Consider the following 14,520-nt stretch of genomic DNA (forward strand, 5'->3'; position numbering starts at 1 on the left):
TAAATTTAGCTGTTGATTATTTTGACGACTAACTCAATTACTGCCATTTATGACTGTTCTGTAGACATCAAAGATTCTTTTTTTTCTGGGCTGCCAATGAAGTTAATTCATTCAGTGCCATTGACAGCTACACAAGTCCAAATTAAATTTTAACTAGTAAGCTAGTGAATGAGTTCATCGTTAAGAAAAAAATGTTTTGATTGCCATCCACTCATTCAAAAATAAGCCATTTTAGCAAAGTGACAATTCTGAAAATAACAACTTTTTATATATTTATGTATTTTTTTCCTATTATTTGACTACTGGTTTGATTCATAACATCAGAAAATAGACTAAATACCAATTGCTTTGCACAATAAAAACAGACATTTTTAAATATCTTATTTTGATTTAACACAGTTATAATCTGCTTTCATAGGAAACTAAGAAAATCCTCAAATATACTGTCGGGAGGGTAAAATTCTGAGGATTTGGACAATTTTAGGTCTCTAATCGATGAATCAGTTGTCAAAAATATTTCTCTATCGATTTGACTATCTATAATTTGTATTATATATTATATACAAAAGCTAATAATAATAATAATAATAACTGTCGTCGACATGTGTAGCGTTTTACTATCCCTCATTGTCTGCTTTACTCCCGCAATGGAAGAATGACTTCCTGGTGGTAAGCTTGACTTTGTAGTGCTGTATCCATCCCTGTTCTCTTTGGAGAAACATGCCTATGTGAGTCTTTCATGCCAAATATACTATAAATTGATGTAGTAGTACAAAATAATCAAGTGTTGTGTTTGAAGTACAGCACCACTGTAAACTGACTCTGCTCCTCTTCACGCTGAACTAGATGAAGGAAAATGACCCTTTAATCACCATGACTCACACTTTGATTGAGAACTCGGCCTCGAGGCCTCAGCTTTACAAGCAAGTAAGGCCAACTTAAGGCTTTGCTTCGCCTCATCCTCATGTTGGCTGTTTCTTAATGTTTTTATGCAACACTCCGCCTTCAGTGTCCAACTTCTCATGATGTGAAGACTGCCCCCCCCTGTATTATGTTGTACTGCCAGTGCCATTCATTGCTTTGACTGTTGTCATATTGAGAAGTCATGACAATAAGAACATGACTTGGAAAAGAGAAGTGTAATGTGGTCTTCCTCATACTCAGGATCATCTATGGGCTGATTACAGTTGAATTTACAAGCCGCTGTTCATCAGTCTCAGTAAGTGGGCGTGTCCGGAGAGATTCCGAGGGCTGTTCACCGTTGCTGAATAGTGCCCCAACCCCCTGTCTCTCACCCGGTCTGCTTTCATTAGCATTCTAGCCTAGCCAACAGCTGCATTGTCACCTGTTCAGCTGCTAGCCGTTTGTCACTCGCCACACTGCACCCCGCCACTTCATGTGACAGTCTGCATGTTCTGTGGGGAATACTCTCACATCCTGATTTTATCTGCCATGTGATCCAACCAAGTAAAAACTGTGATTTGCTATCTAGTGTAACTATTAGTGTGGAATCTATTTGAAATGTTGACATATCTTCTTTTTTTTTTTTGAGGGGGGGGGGGGGGGGGGTGTATGAGAACTCACTCAGCCATCACAGTGGATTAATTGGAATTCGCACAAAAAATTAACTTAGCAGCTGAACTCTGCTAACTTTGCAACCAAATTGAGAAGAGAGTCATCGACATAAAGACAGTTTAAGATGGAGGTTATGTGGTTTTAGTTGTAAAACGTTGCTTGATGACTCATTGGTAAAATAAAAGCTTCGCACATATTCCGAAGCAGAGAAGAAAATCCTGCTTAAGTTACCTAAACAAGGCCTCGCAAATGCTGCTGGAATGTGGTACTGATGGGCAAAGCTAAAGCCTTTAATTGAGAAGTATAGAGAATTGTTTCTATGAGAAGGCAGTTAAAAAAAAGAAGCCTTGAATGATGAATCAGATTTGATAGTCTTGTTCAACAGGTTAATTTTACAGGAAAATACTTGTTTAAAAGGATCAAAGCAAACTATTACAAGTGTTTGAAACTGAAAAGTGATTATTATATATGAGTAATTCCAAACTTTTAGTCGAGTATCTATTACAGGCTTCTGAGTAAATATATATTCCATGCCATGCCATTGTTGATTAACCCGATGCCACACCTGTTTGTAGAGATAACACTTTAAAAGTCCATATAAGCACTAGACAAAGAACACAAATTTAGCGTATGCCTTGGGTCAGCATTGTATTTGCAGTTTTGAAAGCAGGATTGTCAACATGCCGTCACGGTGTGGTTCTAATAAGCCACTGTACTGTCCGTGACTGTACAGTGAGTGAGACAAATATCTGTCAGTAGTACGCCATTAAGAATTGTCCAATTACAACTTTTGTTCTTCCTTCTTCAATAGGTAATGTGTGATTCACCAAAATATGACTTCATACCAGTAGAAATATATGCCTCAATGAGACTACTAATAATCCTGCCTTGGAGTTTGAAATGATTATGCGCAGTGCATGATAAGACTCTGTGATTGATGTTCTGTTTTGCTTCACAGCTAAATCCAGAAGACTCCAGAGAACACACCTACATGGCAGAAGCAGGGGACATTGACGTATGCTCCATTTGCTCTCGAATGGTATGTCATGTTCAGCTGCACTGAGGCTCTAAACCTTGGTACTGTTTTCTCCTCAGACCAAACTTAGCCGATTGTGCGAGCAGGATAAAGTGGTGAGGACGCACGAGGACAAACTTCAGCAGCTGTACAGAGAGAAGGTGACTCACCACTGAATGACTCAATATTGTTTTTTTTTTTTTTTTTGCTGTTGAAAGAAAAGGTTCTGTTAGCCTTTTTGTCCAATATTAAAGATATCGCGTCAAGGCAAAGAGAGTGCAGTAGAATTATTTCAGTGTAATGCTTTTATTTGAACAAAATAGGGAAATGGAAAATTCCAATCATCAATTTATGAGAAACCCTGACGCTTTGTATGTTTTATTTGGTCTGTGTTAGAAGAGAGATGAAATCTAAGGTCAAATGCAGTTTTCATGTTTACATCAAACTCAGAATTACTGTCAATAAACCCCTCATTAGCATCTCATGAGAATGTGATCAGTCAAGAACATGCAAATAGTTTAAAGTTATGGCCTTTGAATAACTAAGTGTTGTATATTATTTATTAGCTTACTTTTACTTCCATAAACGACATGGTATTGGGTTTTGGAGAAATAAATATAAAACACAAATTCTGTCCTGATTTAAATTACAGAAAAACACTTTAAGGATTATTAATTGAGCTAAATATATAGAACAACAAATCAGTTGAGTTGAATACTTTGAGATGTTATTACTTAGTCAAAATTCCATACTGTACGGAGAATATAGGAAAATACATAATTTAGTGTATCACATTTTTTGTATATACTTATACAAATTGCATCTTGGGGGGCTTCTTTCAAACATGTATGCTTGAGTTTCTGATTGTAAATTGGCCACAGTCTGACTGATAGCAGTATCGGACACCCTCATGGGTACGATACCTTGAAATAAGGCAGAGTTTTGGTACTCCACCTTCCTTACTTTTAGTCATTGACTTTCTTTAGTGACATCCTATGAATGTATGAGCCATAGATTGACAAGCTGTAGCCTCACCCTACTTTTTTGATTTGCTTGTTTCAGTGATTTTTTTTAAGTATGACGTCTAAAAGATACAGTATTTCAAAATGTTGCTATTTCATCACAATGAAATGTGCATGGAAGCAGTGCCTCCTTGTTGAGGAAAAAATAGTGAGTGTTCTAAATCTGTGCTGAACTAAATCCGTCAACATACTTTTTTTATATTGCACTGTACATTTAAATATACAATAATGATAATAATTTCTGTTGAAGTCCAACTTTCCCAAATATAGCTCATCAACAAAGCAGTGCATGAAATTGATGAATTGTATCTTCCTGTCAGCATACTCTGGAGACAGCGCTGCTGTCAGCCAGCCAGGAGATAGAGTTGGGCTCAGACAACCCGGCTGCCATGCAGAGCGTCATCCAGCAGAGAGACTTACTGCAGAGCGGCTTGCTTAGCACCTGCAGAGAGCTCTCTCGGGTCACAACTGTAAGACCATTCATGCCATCCTAATCCTTGCCAATGTGCTTTCTGAGGGAGAGAAAAAAAAATGTGTTTTTTTCCAAATCAGGAGTTGGAGCGGTCATGGCGTGAGTATGACCACCTAGAAGGAGCAGTAATAATGGCAAAAAGCAATCTGCTGGAGCAGCTCGAAGCACTGGGAAGTCCCCAGGTAGGATTCTTATGACTCCTTTATTCTCCAAAATTATTATCTCTTCCATCAACTCGGAGAGCTAAAGTTGATGAGCGGTGTGATGATCCGGTCTTTTGTCTTTTCCCTCATCACGTTTATTCTTGGTTCAACCTGACTCAGTTCATTTGCTAATTAGGAGTTGAGGGCCAAGAGGGAGCTTCAATATCTCCTTATCAAGCGATGTGTCACGCAATCCGTCGTGCTGACAGGCTGTAAAACTAAACTACATTGCACTTTTTATTCAATAGATAACCTTGCTGCCATTCCATTCACCTGCTGGGTCTAATTCTGGCCTTATATATCATGACTGTTATCACAGACTGAACCTCCCAGCCAGCAGCACGTGCGCATCCAGAAAGAGCTGTGGCGGATCCAAGATGTGATGGAGGTCCTTAATAAACATAAAGACCAGAGAAACGCTGATGGCTTGTACGGGCCTAACTTCAGCATGTCGAAAACAGAGGTGAACCACTATAAAAATAACACACTAAAGTAAACAGTGCTCAATAGATATTTTTTTATGCATTCAAATGATTGTTACAAGTATTTGAATTGAATGAAACTGTTTGAGTTGAATGTAACTTTATTTTGTGATGATCCTAACATGACATTTGAGATCTTATTATGCCGTTCAAGTGCATTCTAAAAACAGTTGGGTCAAAAGTAACCCAATTATGGGTTTAAGAAAATGAGCGGTCCAATATTTGGGTCTGTTTGACCCGATCTTCTGTGTTTTTTGTTGTACAAAACAACCAGAAAATGCTTCCTTTTGTACATGACAACCTCAAAAACTGGATTCTTTTGTGTAAAACAACCTAAAAAGGAGTTCAAACTGATTTAAAGAAATGATTGATCATTTTTTGGACCCATAATTTGGCTATTTTCTTTAACCCAAGCTCGTAGCGGAGTGAAGGTATGCACATTTAATTTAGTTGTTTTTTAGATGTATGGCCAAAAAGTGTTTTAATACAAATTATTATAATTTTGACTTTTACTACTGTCTTAGCACTACTGTAAAGAAAATGTTATGGTGGATACGGACCGGCCAGACTGCAAAGAGCGAAGGTCTGTGTGAATTGACAACAATTGAGATGCAGGGGATCTTACATTTTATTTGTATTGTAATTAGGAATTAATATTTCAAAATCCAATTTTATTATTCCTTTTATTATTCAAGGACTTGTTTCATCTAAAAATGACGTGTGTACAAATAAAGCACCCAAGTATTTATGACCACATTGTTCACGCAACAAAGTCTGGAGTTCTCGTCAGTTAATGGACTTGATGGAGGTCAAGCGGGATCGTGCGTGGCTGCGTCCTGTGCCACCTTGCCTCCTGTCATGCCTTGTATAATCCCTCAGGAGGAGGATTCGGTACCCCCACGGCCACCTTTGCCTCAGTCATATCAGCCCAACCCCCCCGCAATTCCCCCTCATGCCGGAGTTCGCTCAGCATCACTCCACCGAATGGAGGACAGGAAGGCCAATCAGAAGAATGGCACACACAGCGTAAGCTTGTTGACCTGCTGACTTTGCCTGCAGCTGTGTCACTGCCTGCTGTGTAGATTTTTATTTTTCACTTTTATTTTGAATTTATATTTTTGAAGTAGGTTTTTGTTGGATACCGTCCCTTTTTATTTCATGATCCCAGATTTTTTTGTTGGATTTGTGTTTACAGAAACATGCTTTTTCACTGTGCTTCAACTTTTGCTTTTGAATAACATTGACAGCTTTTGTGCCCTTGGTTGCAAGTCATCCTGGGTTGAATGTGTCCATTAAATGCATCATGGAATTGTTTCCTGACTGTTCAAATGACTTTCTAAAGCCAGAACATCAAGGATTTCAGTTGGCCCCTGTCTTGGAAGCCATTCCATGGAAGAAAAAAAAAGAAGCACTTTTGCTTTGAAAAGTTTCAGTGATTTTGAAAAGGCCTTTGAATTCTCAATGTGTTCAAGAAGCCTTTTATAATTCATCGACAGGGGCCAGACTACCGACTATACAAGAGTGAACCAGAGCTCACCACAGTAGCTGAAGTAGATGAGAGCAACGGAGAGGACCGGACTGAACACCCGTCTGACCATCCTGTGAACAAAGGTGCAGTATTGTATAAGGGCAGCAACTTTTTTGGGTTATTGCTTTCATACAAGCAGCACTTGACACTGAGGATAAATAGAGATCAGGCCTTCCAATCACATGCTGGCTCAGCAACAATTAAGATGTGCTACCAAGGTTAACGTGATTTTATACATTGGACTTACAGGATACAGTGCTCTCATTTGCCTGTGTCCTCGAAGCATAATTTTTGCCAGGGAAGCATACTTTCACATCAACGTGCATCCACCGGACCCAAACTTTTTTTTCTTCCTTTGTTATTCTGTCTTGCAAAACAGACTGAAGTTGTACAACGATTCTTTGCACATCTTTTGGTTTAAGCAGAAATCATTTTTCGAGTCAATCGAAAATTGTTTTGACTCGAAAATGGATTATGAATTGAATTGTTTAGCCCAAAATTGCAATTGAATCTTGAGTCAAAGATTCCCATCCCGTTTTTTTTTTTTTTTCATTAAAATATTACTTTTTTTTTTTCAACAAATCTTGAACGTTTTTGTCCGCTATGTTTGTTTTGATCTTGCAGGTCACATTGTCTCGTTTTTGCCTGAGATCTCGTTGTGGTGAGATTTATCTGCAAGATCTCATTATGGGGAAAAAAGCTTTAAAATTGGTGTCCTTATCTTTATCTCAATCCACTTGGCTTTTTTTTTTTTGTATCAGTGACTGACAAGTCAAGCAATACATAATCAGGTAACAATAAGACAGAAAGTAAAAAAGTGAAAATGAAACGCTTTGGAAGATCAATAAGAGGAACAAAACAGACATGTTGAAGCTAAACAAAGGGACACTCAAAGTAAAAAGCAGGTTATTTGTACCAAAATGGAATAAGTTATATTAGTGTTTGCAATATGAAGATGATGATGGATGCTACATGTAAGTTAATTCTATTATTTCAATAAATTTTACTGTGACGTTTGTTAATATCTGTTGTTGGTTTTTGCTCATTTCTTGTAAATGCAGTTTGAACCTTAGATTTACTTTGTCCTTGTTACTGCGCTTTTTTTGGGACTCATAGTTTTTTAGTATTGCAAGTCCCAGGGACCCAACAGTTTCCAAATGAGCACTGGTACAGGAACATTATATAGTATTCATAGTATTATATTATTAGTATTTGTACTACATAGTATTATTATAGACAATTTGTGTATGTTTATCAAACATTAGCAAAACTTGGATATTTGTACTTTTGCTTTACATGAGTCCTCTCTTCCTCCACAGGGCTGTCCTACCCAGTAGGCATTGTTCCACCGAGAACCAAATCCCCGGTGCCTGAATCATCCTCCATTGCCTCATATGTTACCCTAAGGAAGAGTAGAAAACCTGACTCCAGAATGGTAAGATTTAAAATAAATCCACTGACAAATATTTAGGAGTTACTGTGTAACTGGCTATTTCCTACACATATTTTACACCCACAAAAACAAGCAAAAGGAAATATAACTGAATAATTTTGGCTCTACGGATTAGTTTGTTTTTATTTTTTTTCCCATTTGTGGGCCTCTATACCAAGTGATGATTTATAATGGCCTCCTAACTGCCTGTTGTAGTCATCAAGCTGAAGGTTTAAAGCTTGTGCGTGGCAAGTAGGCCACTCACCAAATAGCCTGGGTGTGACCAGCCCACTCCAAAACAGCCTCTTGTAAAATGAATGAGAAGCTTAGTTTATATGGTTTCCACCCAGACACACTATCAAATATACCAACTGTGTTATTTAGTGTGCCACATGGCAGGGCGTGTCTTCTTTTTTTGCCCAGTTTTTTTTTCTACCTATCTGTTTAGGGAAAAAATGAAAATGGGCTTTTAATATAATAAATAGATCATCTTTGTAAGTTGTCTGCTGCCTCCCATCTTGGCTTTGTTCTAGTTAACTATACAGCCTGCAGTAGTAGTAGAGTTGCTTACAAGTTCAACTGGGGCCTTTGGGTGGCAGCCGCTTGGACTGTAGCTGCAGCATCCTGAAGCGCTGGATGGAATCCAGATTTAGCAGCTCCCTCTAGCATGGTGCCGAGTGAACAACTTCACATTGTCAGCCTCTCATGCCCGGGCATTAAATGGCCCTCCAGTCGCTGTGAGTGCACACGCTTTTGCCAGTAGAAGCGTGCCAGTGCATAGCAGCCATTCATTCAGGTTGCTTCCAAAGCACTCATTCCCTTTTGCATGAGTGGATACTGAAGATCCATTAAACACCACTACTGTGTGGTTTTTTTTTTTTTCCAACCTGGAATACATGCTAAGAAATGGATTATGAGGACAAAAGTATTGAGACACACCTCGGTTAACTGTGTCACGTTTTTACCGAGTATTCATAACCTTTCAACTTTTTCACAATTGTGACACTTGCATGTTGGCAGATAAAGTTTTTTTCGGAAATGACACATTTAGATCATTTGTGGACAAACACTGATTTTGAGATTCCTCCAAAAATACTCTCCTTAAGGTCTTTATGTTACTGTACTTTCACAGCAGCCAAAAGGTTGATATTATATTTGAAGTACATGACAATAAGGAATTTGTAGTTGATGAATTTCGTTTTTATCAAACAAGCTCGCTGGCGTGTCTCCATAATAAGCCAGAGAACCTCGCTTCCAAAGAAATTTCATAAATGCTTTTACATAAAATGCACATAGCAAGTACGAAAAATTGAAAATACATCATAAATGTTGTTGTCCAGCATGAAAAAAAAAAAAAGAAAATTACAGACTTGCGTACGGTTAACAATGTTGCAGATATGAAATCCAGACACCAACGAATGTAATCTATCATCCAAAGAGTTTATCCTCACTTCCTGGATCTGTTTTTGTAAAGAGTGTATTTCTACTGTTAAATCTAGTACAGTATGTGTATGAGCTATGTCATATACTGTATGAGGGTGACGCTCCTTTGTTGTGAATATATGCTAGTAGGGAACCTCCCACTGCAGATTGGCAGTGTATTTTTAGATTTCGTGGAAAGGTTGCAAAATCCCTTGCATGTAATAATCATATAATAATCACATGAGGTTTACTGTATATGAGATAAAATACATTTATACAGTTCCGGCTTGTAAATTGTTTTGTGATGCGGAGTTCTGCTATTTTGATAATGACTTTTATGGTTTGATAAATATAAACAGTTTTCAAGGCTCTCAATAATATGCATTCATGCTAATGATTTGTATTTTGCTGCCAAAAGGAGCGTCCACACAGCGCAATGGAGCATCAGACATGTGCAGAGAGCGGTCGTCCCAGGATGAGCGTGGAGGAGCAGCTGGAGAGGATTCGGCGCCACCAGCAAGGTGCCCTCAGGGAGAAGAAAAAGGGCGCCCGCATTCGGGGTAGCAGCGAGGAAAATGTGCTGTCCCGCAGCAATTCGTTAACAAAAGACAACCGTTCTCGCAATGCGCAGGTACACAAACGGATGCTATTCGAACAGCGGATCGGCACTGGACTGTTTCATAAGTCTGTTCTTTTCGGAATATTTTGCAGTCTCAAATGAGGCGTAGAGAGGAGGTGATGAGCACAGACATTCTGGCGCTAGAGGCCTCACTCCGCCAGCAGGAGGTGGTGAGGGAGCAGGAGACGCCCGCCGAGGAAATCGCACGTCTCAAGGAAGCCTCCAACTCAGACCGCTTTAATGTGGTTCGGGAAGTAAGGCTGAATCACTCTTGTACTTTTTAACCTTTACCGAAAGCTGCTTGGAAATTATTGAAAGACATGGCATGCATTTCTCTTTCTCGCCGGTTGCTTCAGCTGTCTGTGCCCGACAAAGTGCTGATACCTGAACGCTATGTCGAGTCTGACCCGGAGGAGGCACTTAGCCCAGAGCAGGAGGCTGACAAGCAGAGGAAGGTTGACCGCATCAAAGCTCTCATTGCTAAAAACAGGTAAACGCAACATTTTGCACTGTTGAGAATTCTGCTTTTTTTTTTGTTTGTTTACTTTGAAAATACATACAATTTTGTGACATAGGTTACCCTTCCATACCCTTTAGATTGGTGTTTTTCATCCTTTGGTGGGCCAAGGCACATTTTTTTGAGGGGGGGCCGGGGGCTCGAGGCTCATCACCCACCCAAAATATTAAACTCTGCACCCTATTTTAACATTATCAAACTTTCCCATCACTGTCACTGACAAAGCACCGGCACATTACCCCAAACCCAAAAAAATAAAGTGAAATTGCATAATTTACCACAGCACACCTGAATATATTTCGCAAAACACTACTTTGTTGCAGCACAGTTGTTGGAAAAACACCGCTTTAGATCCTCCTTTTGTGCTATTGTACATTTGACGCATACTGTACTTGTCCCATAGTATGCAGAATGTGATGCCTGCTGTTGCATTAAGCCCAGTGGAGACTGAAGAGGAGATTTCCATCCAAGAGAAAGAGAAGATGATTAATATCTCTTACGAGCTAGCAGCAGAGGCTTCCAAACGTAGCAAGCTGGTTGCAGGTAGGCCGCAAACAAAAGTAGACATGAGGAGGAAGGTGTTGAGTCATGACTGGAGAATAGTTGTCTCATTACCTCCTCGGACCTCATGTTTTTCATATGTTGAAAAACTACTGTAGACCTCAGCCCATTACGTTTCTGTGTTCACTTTCGCTATTTTGCAGATTTTTTTTTTTTTTTAAATTGCCCAGTTTCAATTTTGTCAAATTTGGATGTAGTTCCACTGTTGGCTACTGGATCAAAAATACTGTACAGTATATTTTTAATGCTAAATTTGAGAGTAAAAGAAAATTGTTACCACTCAGTTACAGTGAAACAAGTGTTGTAAATGCTATCAAAACATGCCAAAGTGGTATTCTCTATTGAGGATTTCAATTATTTTGTGGGTAATGTGAAATACAAACTTTCAATGAAGGGGTGTTTACAGTACCCATATTTACATAGACATAGCATACAATATTCTGTTGGCCTTGAAAGGTGAGTGAAAATGCTAAATATGCTGACCCTCTAAGGTTTCGTTTTCCAATAACGCTTGACACTGAAAAAGTTAAACGTTGGTCCAGAAGTGTGGAGATATTGCTCGGTAGGCTAACTAATGATAGTTTTGGATGTTTCTGCATGGAATGTACTTTTCCATGTCAGTGTATATGCTGGCTTGACTTGAATGAGCACTTCAGCCCACCACGACTGCGTCTTCTTGCTCCATGACATCACAGCTGCCCACTTGAAAGTGTCTGTGCATCAATGACTGAAAGTGGCATCTCGTTACCGATTTTTTTCAAAGCCGTGGTCAGATCCATGGCAGTGATTGGTGCTGAAAGAAGTAGATGGTAAATAAAGGGGACACATCACTCTAACTGGTAAAATAAGCCCATTGAGTGTGGCTGGAGTGTTCATGGAAAAGTAGCCACTCTGAGCTTTACGTTGGCTCCCATCACCTACTTCATGTTTTAGACAAAAGCATTAGGACACATGGGACTGACCGATAATAAAAGTGAAAATAGAAGAATATATTAAATTGGAGGCTTTTGAGATTTTAGTGCGCGCCATTGGGCGTTGTTACCATTTGTGATTCCACTCATCGATTATGGTCAACTGGGCTTTGCTGACTGATGAGAAGAGAGGAAAACTGCTCAAATGAGACCAGATCAACAACTTTAGGTATGCAGCCCAACCTCTGCTTGATTAATGATTAACATGTGTCTTAGTGCTTTTGTCCTTTTAGTCCAGAAGGAATATTTGATCACTTCCACATGTGAAGTATCAATAGATTTCTTGCATGCTGTGCCCTTTTTGGGGGGGTGTGTGCTGTGGTGTTGAACATATTGCTGTGTTGTTTTGCAGTGAAAAGTCCGTCGTCATCTTCCCCAACCCACTCGCCATCTCCTAACACTCCGCCTCAGCTCGCTGATGGCTCTCACTTCATGTGTGTGTAGTAGCACCAGTAAGGCCTTTCATCACCTGTTGTCTTTTGTCTACATTTTTTACACTCCAGTCTCCTCAGTGTTGTTTTTAGCATTAGTTTGGAGGCACGGGGAAGCTGACATTTAGAAATTGTGCAACCACATGATGTCTGATTTCAACTTTTCTTTCTCTCTTCAGCGCAAGCTCTGGCTTCAGTCAAAACATACACATGAAGGAAATAACAGCGGACAAATACCCACAGCTAAGAGCGTCTCCAGAATCTTAATCTGACTTGTGTGTGTGATCACTGTGACATCCAAAGCACTTGCCAAGTTGCTGCCGCTATCACCGATAACATTTCATCGCTTCCGGACTCCCACACTGCTTTTATTTTGTTCCTAACCTTGGGAAATTTTTACTCTGTTTTAAATTATTCATGGAGTTTTACAGGTTTGCTTCAATCTGTTGTTTGATTTGTTATTTAAGCATTCATATTTAACCGTTTACTGTGGACACATTCTCGCTTGCTATGTTTAGTAGAAAAACATAATGAAGGGAAGCCCCATATTGGTACTGCAGACTAATATGATATTTTTTTTCTTTTAAGTTGTAATTATTTAAAATGACACCTTGCAGCCTGTGTTAAAAACTGACAACCATTGTGCGAATGTTCTGATCTAAGTCTCGCTAGACTTTTATTGTTTCCTTGTAATTGCTGAGGTATATTTAAAGAGAGATGGGGGGGGACTGTTCTATTTTATGACATGTAGGTTTTTTCAGGCACAGAACTGTAAAGATGCAATAATTAACTCAAATGTTTATGAATGCGGGTTGCATATTTCTCAGTTGTACAAATTGTAATTAAGAGGCTTACTATGTATATATTGTTCTTGCTACAGCAGAATGGAAGCATGTATCCAACCCCTGGTTACTAGATTTAATTTACAAAATGTCTATATCCCATCTGTTTTATAGCATATTCAATGTTTCTGTTCTTAATAATAAAAAAAAAAAGACATATTTTTTGTTTGCTGTTGCTTGTTCCCTTCCCACCCGATGAGATCCACTTTGAGCTTTAGGTGCTGAGTCAGTGTTATCTGTAATACTGTACAGGAATTTCTGACATAGAAAATAAATAGCCCTATGTTCACCCATTTTCCTATGCCCTTGATTGATCGCCAGTCAATATTACGGCGTTAGGCAAACAGACATTCACACATTTACATGTATGAACAATTTATTCTTCAATCAACCTGACATGCTGGGAAAGTGGGAGAGGATGCTTGCAAAAATCCATGCAATTATGCAGGGTTAACGTTTAATTAAACTGCTGAACAAACTTAAGTCACTGATTCCATAGTGCCACTGTATACACTGTATACAGTGGCACTATGGAATATGTATATCCTGTTGCCAGAAGCATTTTAAAAATAATGCAATACTGCCCTCGTGTGGTCAGATTCACTACCAACAAAGTGGCTCACAACGCGCAGAACGTGACGAAGCAGTACTGTACATCGAAATCCTTTGTTTAAAGAAAAACATGCTGTAAATCCCAAGATTTATTTATACGATTAGCCCACACCAGCCGTAGGGTGGAAAAAAAATATACTCAAGCAATAATTTAAAACCAATTCGAGATCTGTTTTTAAACATCAAACTTCCAAAAATACAGTAAACAATTTAAAGACTCAGTATAACCGAGCTTAGAATTTAACGTGAGTCAATATGTTCTATGTGCTCCCAGTAGTCTGAACAGAACATTCAGATTAATGGTGCATTTTTGGAATATTAGTTAGCCGCGAAATTTTATTCATTCACCATTGCGGTGGTTAGCACGTCCGCCTACATTTCAGGGACCCGAGTTCAAGTCCACCTCGCTCCGGCAATCGTGTGGAGTTCGCATGTTCTCCCCAAACCCATGTGGGTTCTCTCGGGGCTTCCTCACCACTCCAAAAAAAAACATGCATGGCGGGTGTATTGGACATACTATATTGCTTGTCCTTAGGTTTGATTGGGTGCGTGAATGGTTCGACTCTGTGTGCCCTGCAATTAATTGGCTGGCAACCAGTTTACCGGTGTCACCCGCCTACTGCCCGAAGACAGCTAGGATAGGCACCAGCAAGCCTGTGACCCTTGTGAGGATACGCGGCTCTATTGTGTCCCAATTGCCAACACGGGTACGCTTGTGGTAGCATAAGCAAGAAATTCTAAGAAAGAAGGAAAATAACAAAAATGAAGCTGAAAAGGACGTCATAGTATAGTATAGTCATGGGACAAATGGTTGCA

At 39.3% G+C, this 14,520-nt stretch overlaps 1 protein-coding gene across 11 annotated transcripts in view; it reads left to right on the forward strand.

Annotated features, from left to right (window-relative positions):
• Positions 1–13,385, forward strand: part of LOC148422229 (pleckstrin homology domain-containing family A member 5-like) — a 74,534-nt gene extending 61,149 nt beyond the window's left edge. For 5 of the 11 annotated variants that reach the window (XM_088417094.1, XM_088417083.1, XM_088417087.1 and 2 more), the window contains 14 exons: positions 847–927; positions 2,534–2,590; positions 2,671–2,751; positions 3,933–4,082; positions 4,165–4,266; positions 4,607–4,750; positions 5,649–5,795; positions 6,266–6,380; positions 7,617–7,732; positions 9,570–9,782; positions 9,863–10,024; positions 10,127–10,260; positions 10,691–10,830; positions 12,172–13,385. In XM_088417094.1, coding sequence (XP_088273220.1) covers positions 847–927; positions 2,534–2,590; positions 2,671–2,751; positions 3,933–4,082; positions 4,165–4,266; positions 4,607–4,750; positions 5,649–5,795; positions 6,266–6,380; positions 7,617–7,732; positions 9,570–9,782; positions 9,863–10,024; positions 10,127–10,260; positions 10,691–10,830; positions 12,172–12,263 — 1,734 coding nt within the window. In that variant the 3' untranslated portion in view covers positions 12,264–13,385. The remainder of the gene's footprint in view (positions 1–846; positions 928–2,533; positions 2,591–2,670; positions 2,752–3,932; positions 4,083–4,164; positions 4,267–4,606; positions 4,751–5,648; positions 5,796–6,265; positions 6,381–7,616; positions 7,733–9,569; positions 9,783–9,862; positions 10,025–10,126; positions 10,261–10,690; positions 10,831–12,171) is intronic. The other 6 variants (XM_088417086.1, XM_088417090.1, XM_088417091.1 and 3 more) reach the window with 4 other exon arrangements.
• Positions 13,386–14,520: the final 1,135 nt, after the last annotated feature.

This window comes from Hippichthys cyanospilos, chromosome 6, assembly GCF_059441005.1.
Source record: "Hippichthys cyanospilos isolate Australia breed blue-spotted pipefish chromosome 6, RoL_Hcya_1.0, whole genome shotgun sequence".
NCBI lineage: Eukaryota > Metazoa > Chordata > Actinopteri > Syngnathiformes > Syngnathidae > Hippichthys > Hippichthys cyanospilos.